Source organism: Lampris incognitus, chromosome 8 (assembly GCF_029633865.1).
Source record: "Lampris incognitus isolate fLamInc1 chromosome 8, fLamInc1.hap2, whole genome shotgun sequence".
NCBI lineage: Eukaryota > Metazoa > Chordata > Actinopteri > Lampriformes > Lampridae > Lampris > Lampris incognitus.
In genome coordinates, this window is record NC_079218.1 from 25,185,631 (window position 1) to 25,204,668 (window position 19,038).

Here is a 19,038-nt window from a genome sequence, read left to right on the forward strand (position 1 = left end):
GCCCACATCAAATTGAAAACCTTCATGCTCACTTACAAAACAGCAACTAAAACGACTCCTGCCTACCTGAACTCCTTCATTCAGGTCTAAACTCAGTTCCACTCACTACGCTCTGTCAATGACAGGTGCCAGGCACTTCCGCCACAATGGGGCCCTAAGTCACTAGCTAGACTCTTCTCCTCTGTAGCTCCCCGGTGGTGGAACGAGTTATCAAACTCCATTCAAACCACTGAGTCCCTCTTCATCTTCAAGAAGAAGCTAAAGACCCTGCTCTTTCATGCACACCTCCACACCTGATGGTATCAATAAATATACAAAAAAAGAAAAAAAACACGTCTATGGACCCTCGGCATTGCCTTTGTGCACTAACTTTTGGCACCTATGTCCTATCGGGCTTGAACCTAGTTTTTTTGCACTTACTTCCATTGTTATCTCCTGACTAGATCCTTCCTTGCTTATGTTATATTAACTCTCAGATGTATAAAAGTGTCTGCTAAATGAAACTGTAACATTATTATTGCTTGATCTCACTGCTACCTTTGACTGTCTTGACCATGAAATTTTAATTCAAAGGCTTTATGATTCAGTTGGTCTAGCGGGTCCTGTTCTTAACTGGTTTTCATCCTACCTAAAGGACAGGAGCTTTTATGTATTAATTGGTAGTTTTAAATCTGCTGAAATAAAAAAAAAATTCTTTGGCGTTCCACAAGGGTCAGTCCTTGGGCCACTGCTCTTTAATTTATATATGCTCCCACTAGATATTATCATAAAGAAACACAATACATCCTACCATTCATATGCAGATGGAACACAGTTCTACATTTCCCTTTCTTCTGGTGATTTCAGTCCCGTTAATAAACTAGTGAACTTTATTGATGATATTAATTAATAAATTAAAAAAACAACAATTAATCCAGCCACTGAGGATGCACAAGCCAGTGCATTCTTAGTGCCGGTCCCAAGCCCGGATAAATGGTGAGGGTTGCATCAGGAAGGGCATCCAGCGTAAAACCTTTGGCAAATCAAATATCCATCCAGCCATTATTCAAACCACTTATCCTGCTCTCAGGGTCGCGGGGATGCTAGAGCATATTCCAGCAGTCACTGGGCGGCAGGTGGAGAGACACCCTGGACAGGCTGTCAGGCCATCACAGGGCTGACACACACACACACACGCAGTCGCTGGTCGCTGCACTAGCACCTCCTCTGGTTGGTCAGGGCACCTGTTCAGGGGGGAGGGGGAACTGGGGGGAATAGCATGATCCTCCCTGCGCTACGTCCCTCTGGTGAAACTCCTTACTGTCAGGTGAAAAGAAGCGGCTGGCGACTCCACATATATAGGAGGAGACATGTGGTAGTCTGCAGCCCTCCCTGAATTGACAGAGGGGGTGGAGCAGTGACGGGGACAGCTTGTAAGAGTGGGGTAATTGGCCAGATAGAATTGGGGAGAAAAAGGCAGAAACCCCCCCCCAAAAAAAACAAACAAAAACAAAAACAAAAAACATCAACACAATCAAATAAAAACGGGTTTCCATTTAATTCATTTGGTTATACGTGCCTTATATTATAGGAAACAAACAGGAAATGGCAATGGGCATTGAAAACAAGAAAGAGCTCAGAGCCTATCCTTGATGTAATCCAACCTCCACCATGACTCCATCTGTATACCCAGCCTTGCCAGATCGTCGTGCCTGCTCAGTTCAGTCTACGCTTCCAACCTTTACGGTGAGATGTTGGCTGTTATCTAATCTAAACCTTGCTCCCAGTGTTTCCAATAGGTTTTCCTACTCTGCCCAGCCCCTGCCTCTGGTCGTTGGTCTGTCTCCACGGAACCCCGGTTGTCTTCGTTCTTCCCGGTTTGGTCAAGGTCCCCCTCCCCTGGGCACTCTTGCCCTTGACCCAGTGTGCCCTGTCTTCTCCTTGTCTTGCCTGGCATTAAAATACTTGCTTTACTGAACCTTGCCTTGAGTATGTGTCATCATATTGGGTTGAGCCTTGCAGCCCCAGTTAACAGTAAGCAATAGGCGATGCTTATACGAGGGGGGACATAGACTATACTAGCTAGCTTAGCTCATGTTTGTTTTCCAGTCACCATTATCAAGCTGCTTTTATCTGCTGTTTAAACAGTAGCATTACACTTGATAAAAATGTAGACTTACTTTGCTTGGAAAATAGTTAAAACAAAACATAAGGAGTAATATGGGAGCTGGGGCTAAGACAATTATTGGTATAAAAAAGCCAACTGGGTGTGGTTGAGGATGCAATGCATAGGTGCATTGCATTCTCAACCACACCCAAAACTACACAGCACACCCTACAGTTCCAAAAACCAATAACGGAGAAAAGAGACAACAGATGCCATAGCGTTTATCGTTATGGATGAGACCATTAACATAGGCAAACACTTCAGAAAATGAATGAAGATGGAGCCAGGATTACACTGTACCTAAACACTCCAGTATGTCACATGCTCTGTCTCTGAAGTACAGCAATGAGCAAGACCCAATTTCAACGCATTTAAAACCGAACTGTGTAAGTTTCACAACGGACATTTGGACCTTGGTGAGTATTGAGGTATACATGACTGTCACTTCATAACTCAAGAGTGGGAACTCTGTGCCTTCGTATTGGAAACCAAATCAATAGAGGTGAGCCATATGGGAGTCAACATTGCACAACAGCTTGGAGAAGCAGCAGAAGACTTCGCCATTCCAAATTACAAGCTAGTAGCCATTCATGACAATGCTAGCAATATGAAGTTGTGCACAGAGATGCTGAAGACCGAATCAGAGAACTGGGGCAGCGTTCAAGGGGTCTACTGCTCAGGACACATGCTACAGCTGTGCATAAATACAGCTCTAAAACAGGACAGAATACATTGTTGCACAGTTTCGGCTGCCAGGAATCTCATGGGACACTTTAAGCAAAAGCCACAGCTGCCTTGAAAGAGAAACAAAAACAGCAGAATGTTTGTTGTAGAGCACAAACTAATACAAGATCGCTGCCCGATCTTAGTCAACTGTGCATATGTGTGACTCACATCTACAGTTGACTCAGATCAGGCAGTGAGAGAGCAACATTGGTCGAGCGAGCTAGAGTGTGAATGGAGAGGGAGCAGCTGTAGTGAGAAAAAAATATTTACAAAAGGTTTTGAATCACCGCAACCACAAAAGAGTCTTTATCATACAGTCATAACTGTGCACAAAAAAATATTAGGCTGATAGGTCTGGTAGTATGCGAAATTAACTGCGGGCATGCACACACGACCAAACGCAATGTCCCCTCCAGGCTACCGCCTAGTGGAGATAAAAAATAAACAAACTCACAACACTACAGAAAAGCAAACAGCTCAGAGGTTTTAATGCCTCAAATTTCCTCCACTATTACTTAGCCAATCGATTAAAATGCATCATGAAATGGATTCACTCAAATGTTCACCAAGACCAATAGTTAGAAATTGAACAATCAGAATACAAGGAACTGTCCATCAATGATCTACCATTTCTCTCAATAATAATAAAACATAACTGCTACAGGAACACAGTCATTGCCACAATTGGCTCACCATGTAAATTCACTATATTTGGAACAACCCAGACTTTAATCAACAAGCGCACTTTTTCTTTTAATTCATGGAAAATCCAAGGAATCACTCACTTAGAACACCTTTTGAGAACAATACCATATTAAGAAAGGTGAAGAACAGAGTGCAGGCAGGGTGGACAAGAGTGTCAGGAGTGCCTTGGGACAGAAGGGTACCAGCAAGAGTTAAAGGGAAGGTTTACAAGATGGCAGTGAGACCAGCTATGTTGTATGATTTGGAGACAGTGGCACTGATGAAGAAACAGGAGGCAGAACTGGAGGTGGCAGAGTTAAAGATGCTAAGATTTTCATTGGGAGTGATGAAGAAAGACAGGATTAATAATGAGTATATTTGAGGGACAGCTCAGGTTGGACGGTTTGGAGACAAAGCGAGAGAGGCAAGATTGAGATGGTGTGGACATGTGCAGTGGAGAGATGCTGGGTATATTGGGAGAAGGATGCTGAATATGGAGCTGCCAGGCAACAAAAAAAGAGGATGGCCCAAGAGGAGGTTTATGGATGGAGACATGGCTGGATCAATTGGTCCCTGATCAAGCGGTAACCCCTCCCCCCCCGCTCACTATCTTCAGAGTTGACAGGTCAGTCAAACTATCTCATAAGTCAAAAGGCGGAGGTATTTGTCTCATGGTTAATCAGCGCTGGTGTAACAACACAACAATCCTTCGTCTCTACTGCTCTTATGATATCGAATTAATCAGTTTGAAATGCAGACCATATTATCTTCCCAGAGAATTTGCATCAATTGTATTAGTTGGTGTTTACATTCCACCACAAGCTAATGCTAAAACAGCCATTAGTGAACTCTCGCAACACATTTCCCATGTTGAAAACTCCAACCCTGACAAGTCTGTCATCCTGTTAGGTGATTTCAACCATACAAATCTTTCCCTCGAACTACCTAACTATGAGCAACAAGTCACTTGCCATAGCAGAGAAAACAAAACATTGGAAAACTGCTACATCTCAATTTCAAATGCTTACTGTGCATTTCCGAGGGCTCCACTGGGGAAGTCCGACCACTCCTCATCCCAAAATACAAACAAAAGCTTAAATCCATCACGGAAACATCCAAATATGTCAGGTCCTGTTCCATGGATGCCATTGAAACGCTTCGAGGGTATTTTGAATGCACTAATTGGAATATATTTAGTGCAGCTTGCAACTCCCTCAGTGAACTCACTGACAGTGACGTCATATATCAAGTTCTGCGAGGAAATGGGCATCCCTACCAAAACCGTGACATTTTACAGCAATAAAAACCCTGTTTCTCCAAAGAATTACACCTCCTACACAAAGAAAAGAACTGGGCATACAAAAATGGAAACAGGAACAGTACAGAGCAGCCAAGTATAAGTTGTGTGCTGCAATAAGAAAAGCAAAGTCCAGCTACGCAACAAAACTCAAACAATTCTCTTCCAGTAACTCCAGAGCAATATGGAAAAAACTTAAGGAAATGACAGATAACAAAAAAAGGCCCCTGCTCCCCTCCAGATAATGACCATAACCTCCCAAATAAATTAAATATGTTTTATGCAAGGTTTGAAAAACCTATTCCACCAGCCATCCCCCCTACTCCTACTCCAATGACACCCTTTTGCATCCAGGAGGATGAGGTGAGAGCAACATTCAAAAAGCTGAACATTAGGAAAGCAGCAGGGCCAGATGGCACCAGTCCTGCTTTGTTGAGCCACTGTGCAGCACAATTGGCCTCAATATTTTCCACCATATTTAACACCTCTCTAAGTCAATGTACAGTCCCACAGTGCTTCAAACTCTCTACCATCATTCCTGTGCCAAAGATCTCAAAGATCACCTGCCTCAATGACTTCAGACCAGTTGCCCTAACACCTGTGGCCATAAAAGCAGTTGAGTGCATCATTTTGTCACATTTGAAATCTTGCACCTCCCCAATGATGGACCATATCAATTTGCCTATCAAGCCAACCGGTCTGTTGAGGACGCAGTTAGCATAGCCCTGCACCATGCCCTGCAACACCTGGAATCACCAAACACCTATGCACGCATCCTGTTCATAGACTTTAGTTCCGCCTTCAACTCCGTCAACCTACTCAAACTATTTACCATACTCTTGGATATGAACATTGACCCAGCCAAATGCCACTGGATTCAGAGTTTCCTGTGGAACAGGGCACAGAGGGTGAAGGTTAATAACCTAACCTCACACCCTCTTACCCTCAGTACAGGTGCTCCTCAGGGCTGTGTTCTCTCCCCCTGGCTCTTCTCACTTTACACCACCCACCTCACATCCACGGATAGCTCTGTGAAAATAATAAAATATGCAGACGACACAACCATTGGAGGCCTCATGTCCAACAATGATGAAATCCAGTACTGTACTGAAGCAGACCAAGCTGTCACTTGGTGCGCAAACAACAATCTTCTGCTTAATACAGCCAAAACCCAAGAACTCTTTATTGACTTACGATGCATGCTGAATCCTAAAACACCCATAGAAATGAACGGAGACCCCATCACCGCCACCGACTCTTTTAAATTCCTTGGAACATACATCAGCAATAACCTGAAATGGAAAATTAACACTGAACACATCATTGCAAAAGCTCAACAACGACTTTACTTTCTTAGACAGCTTAAAAAATACCGGATCAAACATCAACTTCTCGTTCTGTTTTACTCAGCTATTATCGAGTCCTTCATAACATCTTCTATTGATGTGATTTATGATGTTTGTTTTTCTTTCCCTTTTGTATCTGTCCAAGTCGGAGAGTACTGCTGGCGTTGTGTGTGGCTGCTGCTTCTCCCTCTCGTAGCCCCCCTTCCCATCCTCCCCTGTATGTCTGTGTTTTGTTTATCTGTCATCTTGTTTCACCCCGTTTATTGTAAAGCAACTTTGAGTATTAGAAAAGCGCTATATAAGATTGATTTATTATTATTATTATTACTATTATTATTATTATTACAGTATGGTATGGCAGCACAGACAGTCAAGCATGGAAAAAACTGCAGTGGATTGTCAACAAGGCATCCAAAATAATAGGCAACCCACTCCCCTCAGTTGAATCTCTACATACTAACCGGACTGTAAAGCGAGCAAAGAAGATCACCTCTGGCCCCTCACATCCTGCTCATCACCTCTTCAGCTCCTTCCCTCAGGGAGGCGCTACAGGTCACTGTCAACTAAGACTAAACGCGTTGCAAACAGTTTTTTTCCCCTAGCCATAAGGACTCTGAATTCCTCCCTACAGTCCCCTCCTCACACACCATTGGCATAAATACCACCATTCACCTGTTATGCCTGATATGTTTATTTCTGTTATTGTGTAACTGTATTGTTCGTGATACTATGTGGAGTGTCTGTTGTTGTCCATGTATGTTTTGTGCTGCAGAGTGTAAAATGTACCAAAAACAAATTCCACCAGCCTTGGTTGTGTGGCTAATAAAATTATCTATCTATCTACGTATCTATGGATGTGGAGAGGGAGGACAGGCAGGTGACTGGTGTGATAGAAGAAGATGCAGAGGACAGGAAGAAGATGGAAACGGATGATCCACTGTGACAACCCCTAATGGGAGCAGCTGAAAGTAGTAGTAGACCATATTAAAGCTCCATGAATTAATCCAAAAGTGAACAAATTTTACAATATTTCCAACTCAAGAATAGACTCAGGAAAAAAAAATCAATATCACACATAACTTGCAACCACCACCATTAGTAAAAAACCTTTTTACAATATCACCAGCCACGAAACCACTATCAAAATTATACTGACTTATCTCATCAACCAAGACTCCACCATAACCATCTCCACCACAGACTGGGAAAACAATTTATCGATTAATATTGATGCAACCCTCTGGAAACAAATTCACAATAACATCTTCTCGATGACAAGCAACCCCAGATAACAGCTCATTCAATGTAAGACCATACACAGAACACATATAACTCAAAACAGGTTGCACTTAATGGGATTCACAGACACCAACATATGTCCCCAGTGCACTTGCAACACCACAGACAACTACTTTCACCCAGTATGTCTTTGTACACCAATCCAAAATTTCTGGAATACCATAATAACTACCATCTCCCAAGTCTTTGGTCACAGCATTCCATTTTCCCCTTCCCTCTACCTCTTAGGAGCCCTCACACCCATCAGTCACCTCCACAAATACCACAACACCATACTTTATCGCCTTGAATATAGCAAAAAAGACAATATTGCTCAACTGGAAATACAGACACAAAATAACATCACAATGGCCCAGTTTGTTAAGAGAACATCTACCAAAGGAACAATCACTGCATCTAACAAAAATTAAACAGCAAAATTTCATGACACCTGGGCCCTTTCCTGAAAACTCTGAATCTGTCAGTGAACTAAGACATCAACTCCCATTTTTTTTATATGCATAACAATGCAAATTAATGTTGTACATCAGTACCTGCTTAGATTAATTATAAACCTATGGAGTCTGTCTGTCATTTTATCCTGACTAACACTATGTGGGGGCAGGGAGAATGGGAGTTTGGTTTTTGTTCTTTTTCTTTTTTATACACTTTGTTGTGTCTTTGTTCTGGAGTGGTGACATCTGGTCTGTAAATGCAAAACCTGAATTAAATCAATTAATTTAAAAACAGCATTTCAATACAGTATACACTGTATTAAGTAAAAATTGGACTAGATTCTAAATGAGTGTAGCTGAGCTAATGGCTGTCATGGTGTGATTATAACAGGAACAGGGTGGACTGTAGGCTAAATAAAAATGTCAGTAATCTACTTTACATTAGCTGATCCAATTTAAACCAAGTCTAATTTTATTCTGATTTGTACTATTCCCCCCACCCCCATTTTTCTCCCCAGTTGTACCTGGCAAATTATCCCACTCTTTCTAGCAGTCCTGGTCACTTCTCCACCCCCTCTGCCAATCCGGGGAGGGCTGCAGACTACAACATGTCTCCTCCGATACATGTGGAGTCGCCAGCCACTTCTTCTCACCTGACAGTGAGGAGTTTCACCAGGGAAACGTAGCACGTGGGAGGATCACGCTATTCCCCCCAGTTCCCCCTCCCCCTGAACAGGCGCCCTGACCAACCAGAGGAGGCGCTATTGCAGTGACCAGGACACTTACCACATCTGGCTTCCCTCCTGCAGACACGGCCAATTGTGTCTGTAGAGACACCCGACCAAGCCGGAGGTAATCCTGGGGATTCGAACCGAAGATCCCTGTGTTGGTAGGAAACGGAATAGACCACTACACTACCCGGACGCCCGCAAGCCACGTTGACTGAATGCACACATTAAGACAGTTTATAATAAATGACATTGTCCAGTGAGGGAGACGGGGAAACCTCAAATAGGTTGTATGCGAGGACATGTGACAGAGACTTTTGATTAGGCAGAGCACCTACTAACAACTCTGGTGTTGTAAAATACACAGGATTAATCTGAGAGTCTTGATTCTTTTTGCAACTTCAAAGATAAATAACTCAGTAGAAGATGATCCTAAGATTTAAAAAAGGATTTACATTGTATTGGTTTGAAGAAAGCCAAATGTGCTCAGGCTTGAGGCACATTCTTGGAAGCACTCACAACAGCCGTACTTAAAGCTGCAGTGAAATATAGACATAGCAACTGTAAACATAAATAGTACTGGAAAGTCACAAGATAGTCACATTAAAACTATTCCCAACAGAATAAAAATCATACATGCCTTTAGGCTGTCTGACTTGGCAGGCTCAAAATCTGATCTGGAAAGTCATAATAGGGGATTGCAGAAGTCTTAACATTTTTAAAACTTTTACCATAGTGCCTTCTGCCATTTCTTTCAGTCTCATCAGTCAAATTTTTACCTTTCTTTGTAGAAAAGAGTCATATTCCACGTCATTGTACAATAAAATATATATATATATAAAAAAGTATTTTCTAATTAACAGGCTAACCTTTTTACTGTGAACTGAATGCGGTGGCTCTGTTCGAGAATCTTCATCAGTGTCTTGGTATCGTACTCTGAGGGCTTCTTCAAAGGGACTCCCTCCGGCAAGCCGTGGGCGACTACACAGCTGGGGTCCTTCTGGATCCACTCATAAGGCACAGGGACCAGGCTGCTTTTTCCCAAAGCCTCACCTGCATATCAGCACAACAGATACCAGCTTGCAGCGGGGACATTGTGTTCTTTGTTAGATAGATCTAAAAATATTAAGTGCTAGATGGACACTTAAAAGAATAGTTTATCCCATCAGTGTGAATATATACCTATAGCTACACATTAGCCAAATCATTCTCATAGCAAGACACATTTTGGATCATAAATCATTGAACACTCTGTATTGTTCATTTATTTTACCATATCTGATGTACTGTGTGGATGTATGGGGTAACACCTACAAAACCAACCTACAACCATTATGTATACTACAAAAAAGAGCCATAAGGATAGTTAACAATGTAGGATATCGTGAACACACCAACAAGCTATTTTTAAAGTCAAGTGCCTTGAAGTTCAGGGATTTAGTAAAATTTAACACAGCACAAATAATGTTCAAAGCAAGAAACAATCTACTACCGAGTTATATAGAAAAAATATTCTCAGCTAGAGAAGGGGAATATAATTTGAGAGGGAAATTAAACTTCAAGAGATTATGTGTCCGTACAACTTTGAAGAGCATGGGCATTTCAATCTGTGGGGTAAAACTGTGGAAAACTCTGAGCATGGAGCTCAAACAATGTACAAACATTACATAGTTCAAGAAGAAGTACAAAGGACTGATTATGAAGAGATATAGGGATATTGAAGAGTTGTGTTAATTGTTATTTATCTCTAAACTTTTCTTTTTTTTTTCCATTTTTCTTTCTATGACACCGAGTGGATATTTGGGTTGTACGTAGCACTGAGATCTGTTTATTCTTGGTACATGACATTAGGATGTGTTTTTCTTTTTCTTTCTCCCATGTGTTTATTTTTCTTTTTTCTCTTACCGTTCACAGTAGTTGAGTTTGTATTGTGCAGCAACAACTTGCATTGAATTTGAACCATACAGTACAGTGGGAATTGAGTTTGTAATGTATAGTAGCTGAATTAACTTAAGAGTAGGTGAGAAGGGGTAGGAAAAAATAAGTGTACACTTCCTCCCTCTCCTTTTCGAACATGTAACATACACGTCATCCTACTCCTTATCGAACATGTAACAAATAATCTGATCCATACAGATTTGTTTGCTGAGTTTGAAGTGTGGATTTGTTGATCACTTCAGATTATTGGCAATAGCTTATCTGTATGTTATATCCTGCTTATTTACATATTCGAAATAAATCATCATCATCATCATCATCATCATCTTCATAGCCCGCTGATCTGTTTTTCTCCATCCATTCCATCCATTATCTGAACCGCTTATCCTGCTCTCAGGGTCGCGGGGATGCTGGAGCCTAGCCCAGCAGTCTCAATAGATTATACTATATGACCAGAAAAAAAACCCCCACTACATTTTATGCTCTTTTTATTTGTAACATTGAGTAGCGAAATATTAATTAATATCTGGTTCAAAATTGTGGAATCTATGATAACAGCGGGGTTTAAAGCCTGTCTCTGTCCACTCAAACTTTGAAAAAGGTGGAAAAAAGGGTGGGAAGCAAGAGGAAAGTGAAGGTAGGGATGGGGAGTGAGGGCGTCAATGTTGTAGTAGAACACGATGGCCCAGTTTCTCAGAAGTCTACCCAGAGAATTTAGTGAGCCAATACTGGCATGTTGCCTTTCTGCTTGGCTTGTGTTTTGTTAGTCTAACACGCTCGACCCCATGTGTGTGTCGGCTATGCAATATGGGGTATTGATGTCTTTGACACACCCATATGATGTAGGCAATTTGGAGGGATAATCATAATCTGTGTTTGATCCCAGAATAAAGAGAAAGCATAGATTTTCCCCCTTAAAGTGGCCATGTGATGTGGTGTTTTTTTTGTTTTTTTTTTTTTTTGTTAAATTCATCACTAGGACAATCACTTTTACCATCCTATGAAATACAAAAATGTTTCAGCCCAAAAATTAAAAAAAAGTTTAGTTTCATATTAACATGATTTTTTTTTTGAGTTGGGTTTCGAGGTTTGTTTGGGGACTTCTTACTGTAAAGCACTGTGAATACTTCCTCTACCATCTTCCTCAGGACAAAGATGTTAGACTGGACATCTGATGGAGCCCTCTGTTTCCCGTGATCACCCTCCTTCAGCTTGCTAAGCTCACCTTCCTGGACTTTGGTATGGGTATTTGCTGCAGTCACCGTTTGCAAACAGGGCACACCTGAAACAAACCAGCAAATATTAAATCATGCAGACTCCATTAATAATGAGAGCAGACACACCAGCACATCTCAGATGTGCTTTGAATGGCTTAATACTTGGATGGTAACTGTGTGAACCTGGATGAAATCTTCAAAGAACCCAAAAAGTTAAGCAGCCATCTTTGCATAACAAGAATGTCAATATTTTGTAGAGAAGGACCTAGTTGGGGTTAACAATTATAGAGCACGACTAATTTTAAGGGGAGAAAAACTGGCCTCCACTTCTTTTTTGGGGGTCTATGTCTTGTTTGAGGTGACTAGCAAAAACTAATGATTACGAGACTGCTTCATACAAGTAATGAATGTGTAGCAAACTAAAAAATGTTGCCTATCAAAATTATTTTCTCATTCTGTCCTACATATGTCATCACTGTACAAACTGAATAAATTCAGGATTGACTCCAGCAATGACTACAGCCATGAAATCTTTTCCATCTTGTCGTCAAAGGGCCAATTCTTGATGGCAGGCCAGAGCCCTACCCTGTTTAACAATTTCCTCTCACACAGAACATTAAAAAATGTCACCAGGTTGAGGTCACTCCTCAAATTGGATTAGCAAGCAATTGTAGGCTAACAGGCAACTGCTGACCTGGTGCTCCAGTTAAAAAAATATGACCCAACTGCCAACCAAAATTCTGAAATAAGGCTCAATATTAAGTGTAGTGTAAAACTTTGTATTTAAAAATGCATGTTTAAATTATACAATGGTCAGTGGATGCATGTCTTCTTACTAATTTCCAGGACTGTTTAGTTTCTTTATTAAAAATGGACTGTTAGGCCAAAGTATTCTACCTCCATCTTACACAGTGTGCAAGACGATTCACCCCTATTTCAACAGTAAACATTTGAAAATTATTTTGATAAATGAGACACCCTGGTGTCACATATGACTTGATCAGACAGTTAATGTAGTTTGAATTGTTTTAAAAAATGACAGCCATTTGTTAATTCTCACATCTTTTTTCGGCTGCTCCCATTAGGGGTTGCCACAGCAGATCATATGTTTACATCTCTTCCTGTCCTCTGCATCTTCCTCTGTCACACCAACTACCTGCATGTCCTCCCTCACCACATCCATAATCATTCTTTTTGGCCTTCCTCTTTTCCTCTTGCCTGGCAGCTTCATCTTCAGCATCCTTCTCCCAATATAACCAGCATCTCTCCTCCGCACATGTCCAAGCCATCTCAATCTTGTCTCTCTTGCTTTGTCTCCAATCCGTCCAACCTGAGCTGTCCCTCTAATATACTCATTCCTAATCCTGTCCTTCTTCATCCCTCCCAGTGAAAATCTTAGCATCTTTAACTCTATCACCTCCAGCTCTGTCTCCTGTCTTTTGGTCAATGCCACTGTCTCCAAACCATACAACATAGCTGGTCTCACTAACATCTTGTAAACATTCCCTTTCACTCTTACTGGTACCCTTCTGATGCAAATCACTCCTGACACTCTTATCCACCTACTCTACCCTGCCTGCACTCTCTTCTTCACCTCTCTTCCACACTCCCCGTTACTTTGAATAGTTGACTCCAAGTATTTAAACTCAGCTACCTTCGTCACCCCTACTCCTTGCATCCTCACCATTCCGCTGTCCTCCCTCTCATTCACACATACGCGTTATGGACAAAAGTATTGGGACACACCTCTTAATCATTAAATTCAGGTGTTTCATTCAGAGCCATTGCCACAGGTGTTTAAAATCAAGCAGCTAGCCATGCAGTCCGCATTTACAAACATTTGTGAAAGAATGGGTCATTCTGAAGAGCTCAGTGAATTCAAGTGTGGTACTGTCATAAGATGCCACCTTTGCAAGAAGTCAGTTCGTGAAATTTCTTCCCTGCTAGATATTCCACAGTCAACTGTAAGTGGTATTATTGAAAAGTTGAAGCATTTAGGAACAACAGCAACTCAGCCACGAAGTGGCAGACCACGTAAAGTCACACAGCGGGGTCAACGAGTGCTGAGGCGTATAGTGGGGGCGTATAGGGGCAACTCCATATTAGTGCCTATGGATTTAGAATGGGCTGTCATAAAAGCTCATGTAGGTGCAATAGCCAAGTGTCCCAATACTTTTCTCCATATAGTGTATATGTATTCCGTCTTGCTCCGACTGACTTTCATTCCTCTCCTCTCCAGTGCTCCTCCACCTGCTCTCTACTCTCACTACAGATCACAATGTCATCTACAAACATCATAGTCCACAGAGACTCCTGCCTGATCTCCTCTGTCAACCTGTCCATCACCATTGCAAACAAGAAAGGGCTCAGAGCCAAAACTTAATGTAATTCCATCTCCACCTTGAATCCATCTGTCATTCCTTCCGCATACCTCACCACTGTCTCACTGCCCTGATACATATCCTGCACCACTCTTTTTTTTCTTTTTTTGGGGGGGGGGATTTCCCCCTTTTTTTCTCCCCAATTGTATCTGGCCAATTACCCCACTCTTCCAAGCCATCCCGGTCACTGCTCCACCCCTCTGCCGATCCGGGGAGGGCTGCAGACTACCACATGCCTCCTCCGATACATGTAGAGTCACCAGCTGCTTCTTTTCACCTGACAGTGAGGAGTTTCACCAGGGGGACGTAGCACAGGGAGGATCATGCTATTCCCCCCAGTTCCCCCTCCCCCCCGAACAGGTGCCCTGACAGACCAGAGGAGGTGCCAGTGAAGCAACCAGGACACATACCCTCATACGGCTTCCCCCCTGCAGACACAGTCAATTGTGTCTGTAGGGATGCCCGTCCACGCCGGAGGTAACACGGGGATTTGAACAGGCGATCCCCATGTTGGCAGGCAACGGAATAGACCGCTACGCTACCCGGATGCCCCTGCACCACTCTTACCTTCTTCTCTGCCACTCCCCACTTCCTCATACAATACCAAACCTCCTCTCATGGCACCCTGTCATATGCTTTCTCTAATTCCACAAAGACACAATGTAACTCCTTCTGACCTTCTCTATACTCCCAATCAACATTCTCAAAGCAAACATTGCATCTGTAGTGCTCTTTCCTGGCATGAAACCATACTGCTGCTCACTAATCATCATCTGTCCTCTTAACCTAGCTTCCACTACTCTTTCCCATAACTTTACGCTGTGGCTTATCAACTTTATACCTCTGTAGTTACTACAGCTCTGCACATCATCTTTACTCTTGAAAATCGATACCAGTGTGCTTCTTCTCCAATCCTCAGGAATCGTCTTACTTTCCAAGATTGTGTTAAACAATTTAATTAAAAACTCCACTACAATCTCTATCCAAACATCTCCATCCCTCCACAGGTATGTCATCTGGACCAACCGCCTCTCCACTCTTCATCCTCTTCATAGCTGCCCTCACTTCCTCCTTGCTAATCCACCACACTTACTGATTCACTATTCCCATATCATCCAACCTTCTCTCTCTCATTTTCTTCAATCATCAGCTACTTAAAGTACTACATCCATCTTCTCAGCATACTTTCCTTGCTTGTCATCACATTTCCATCTTTATCTTTCATCACCCTTAACTGCTGCACATCCCTCCCAGCGCGCTCCCTCTGTCTAGCCAATCGGTGCAAGCCCTTTCTCCTTCCTTAGTGTCTAACCTCTCATACAACTCACCATATGCCTTTTCCTTTGCCTTCACCACCTCTCTCTTTGCCTTACGCCACATCTCCTTGTACTCCTCCTGTCTTTCTTCACCTCTCTATCCCACTTCTTCTTTGTCAACCACTTCCTCCATACACTTTCCTTTACTTCCTCATTCCACCACCAACTCTCCTTGTCTTCCTTCCTCTGTCCAGATGACACACATAGTACCTTCCTAGCTGTCTCCCACACCCTTTTTGCAGTAGTTGCCCAGCCATCTGCCAGTTCTTCACTACCACCCAGTGCCTGTCTTAGCTCCTCCCTGACCTCCACACAACAGTCTTCCTTTTTGAACTTCCACCACTTGATCCTTGGCTCTGCCTTCACTCCAATCCTCTTCTTGATCCCCAATTCTCTTCTTGATCTCCAAAAAACCCCCCCACTAACTTCCACATATCAAATGAAAATAATGTGACAGAGAAAGATGAAGGCTGTTGCAAGTACTGTGGGTGCAGGCTGAGTTTGCATTTTTCATTTACAAAATGGCAAAATCCTGGAAAAGCAGTATAAAAATGCTAAAATATTATCTGTCAAGTGCATTCTACAACATTCATTCTCCAGTTTAGCCAAGATCACCATGAACAATGCCTTCTCAGGTGTTAATGGTGACAAACAGCTCAACTGTGTATGTAGCAGAGCAGAACTTACGGCAAAACTTGTAGAAGTCCGTTTGAATTTCCCTCCTTGAATTAAGAAACACTCGTCCCTTTTCTGTGCCCACAGCAATTACACTGTCCTCATGCACAGTGACACATGCCACCTCAGCATTGAGTTTTGACATGGCCATGCACTGTAAAACAAGGCAAAAAGAAAAAAAATCACAATTTACTTCAACATCACTTACTACAGTGGTCTGTGAAAAAGAGATATGCAACTGAAATGGCAACTAAATAAATTAATCCTTTTACTACAGTCACTGAATCTCGAGTCCTTTGTGATATGTGGAAATGAGTTAATTAGCTTCAAGTCAACAATCCTGTTGACAAACATGTCATCACAAAGCTGACTAAGCAGTCACCCATCTCCCTAATTTCCCCTATATTTCCCCTTTAGTGGTTCTTCAGTACAACATACACTATATAGTAATAAGTGAGGACATACCACCGAGTCTAGGGCTGACACCAGGCTGGTGAGGATCTCCTGTCTGGCTGACACCAGGGGAACTGAATGCTCAGCCCGAGAGTTGGTCCTGATGACTTCACATGGCAACTTCCTCATCTGAGCCATGCCTCTGTGGGAACCAAAATTACACGATTCAGCGATCAAAGAGGATTCATGGTTTGTGTTTGCATGTGGTCTATTTTTGCATAGCTTGATGTACACGTAAAGCAAAGATCTGCATTTTAGAACTAGTGTTAATTCTTTGTACTGGTGTTAATTGCCTGTAAGACAACAGGCGGTTGTTTGGATTGACTTGGAGCAATGGTAAGTCTGCATTAGAATCCAGCATTGGTATGATTCTGAGGCCCAGAACAATTATTGGGGCAGCAGAGAATAGAGGCTTTTTCTAACCTGAGAAGCAATTAAAGTGTTGATAATAGCATGTGCCAATATGCCAATAACCAAATCTGTCACATACATGTCAGAGCTGTAATTTAAAATATGCCTTTGTCTGTCAGTTAGGGCTAAAGCTCACTCAGATCATTAATTTAAGTACCTTTATCCTTTTCTTTTTTCCTCTGGAAGTTGCAAAGAAAAAATGTACAGGTAGTTCTTAAGAACTGGCTTGGATGAAATAGATATTGATTTAAAATGACCATATGCTTGAACTTCCACAACTATGAATCTGAGCTACTCATATATATATATAGGTATGGATTGGTTGACAAATAGCATGGCTTTTAAAAGAAACCAGTGACCAAAGGCAAACAGCCTTAACTAGAAACATTAAACAAGAAGGCCAGTGTAAATAAAAGCATGGGGAGAAAGAGATAACAGTTGAAAAAAAAATGTTAGCCTAAATCCAGGCACTGTGTTCTCATAGCAACTGAAATCCGTCTCCTTGGAAACTAATCTCAGGGCATTTGAACAATGCAGCTTTGGCCTTTAATCTCTTCAGACACTGGGAGCCATTATACTAGCCTCCGGCAAGCCCAAACCACAAACTCAATTGTGAGGGGAGAGAGGTAGAGAGAGAGAAGCAGAGAGAATGAGAAAGAGCAAGCGGGAGGGAAATGGCCTCAGCTGCAGCAGTTTAAACATGTCAAGCCTATTGCCTATCTAAATCAGCCTCTCCCGAGGCCACAGTAAACATTACCACCTTTATCCCCCCACCACTACCACCCCCAAATTCTTATGGCCTTGAAATAGATGGCCTCTTTTGCTGGCATATCTAAAGCAAATGAAGTAGCAAGGAAAGAAGGGTGGAATAGGCATGGGTCAAGAGTTGTAACAGGTTAGTGCTGGACAATATGGAAAATATTTCATCATGAAAATCATAGGGAACTTAAGCCAATATCTATATAGCATTAGCATGATATTTTTTCATGTGCAAAATACCATGTTTAGGAATCCAACTGAAGTTCATCATATTAAACTGTTTGGCAATATATAGTATCAAATCTGAATTAGTTTACAAATAATACTCCCTTGAATATTTCAGACTTCATTTTGTGAGAAATTTTTGAGTTTAGACACTAAAAAAATCTCCTTTTACGATATAACAATATCCAAAATGTATTCAGATGCAATACCATCGCAAGATGATAAATGATAATATTAAATTATTGCCCAGCCCTATGCCAGGTCATTTCTTTGTTAAGACAGATCTCAAATGAATTTCTCAGAGTATTGTAAGAGGATTCCGCTACTAGCTCAGTAGATATTTCAACATGAACAATACATTAACAACGCTGAAAAAAGGTGATCCAGTAATTTACTGGCCTTATCAAGATACAATTAATGAAACTTGTCAACTGACAGCAGACCAGAAACAACCTTTGCAGACTGAGCAGCTTCTCTGGTTCTAATAGGGGTGTGGTCTTTTGTTCTATTTGTATTTGATAGCACCTCAGTGCAACTTCGACCACAACAGTAAAACATCAGACAGATGCACACAAGTCCCTAGACTCAGTCTCAGATTCCTGGTAGAAGTGGAAGCTACACATTGTATGTTTTGGTGACATGTGACACCATGGATTTATTCTCTGGTTGGTAGAGAGTAGATTCTATTAAAAGTGATTTTGCTGTTTAGGAGCACAGCTACAAACTTTGCGAGCAATAATTTCGAATAAATTGTAGTTTGAATTGTCAGACTGAAGTAGTTAAATAAGTGTCATAAATAAGTGAATTAAGGGGTAGTTTTAGCCAAGGAAACTTGGTGCTGCAACAGCCATGGACTGCTGAGTAAAAAGTGTTTTCTGAGCCTATGTTCAAAATTTACCCAGTTCTGCCAGCTGAGTTGAGGTAGAGGAAAACAGAACAAAGATTTTTGTGAACCTGTAAAACTACATAAAACTGGCTCCAAGGTCTACTTCCATTTCTTCCC

General features: G+C 41.8%; 1 protein-coding gene across 2 annotated transcripts in view; it reads right to left on the reverse strand.

The window, feature by feature from the left end:
* Positions 1-19,038, reverse strand: part of gtf2ird1 (GTF2I repeat domain containing 1) — an 81,271-nt gene that overhangs the window by 53,774 nt on the left and 8,459 nt on the right. For both annotated transcript variants that reach the window (XM_056284588.1, XM_056284587.1), the window contains exons 2-5: positions 16,653-16,782; positions 16,200-16,341; positions 11,707-11,880; positions 9,530-9,713 (exon numbers count right to left, since the gene is read on the reverse strand). In XM_056284588.1, the coding sequence (XP_056140563.1) occupies positions 9,530-9,713; positions 11,707-11,880; positions 16,200-16,341; positions 16,653-16,778 (626 nt within the window). In that variant the 5' untranslated portion in view covers positions 16,779-16,782. The remainder of the gene's footprint in view (positions 1-9,529; positions 9,714-11,706; positions 11,881-16,199; positions 16,342-16,652; positions 16,783-19,038) is intronic.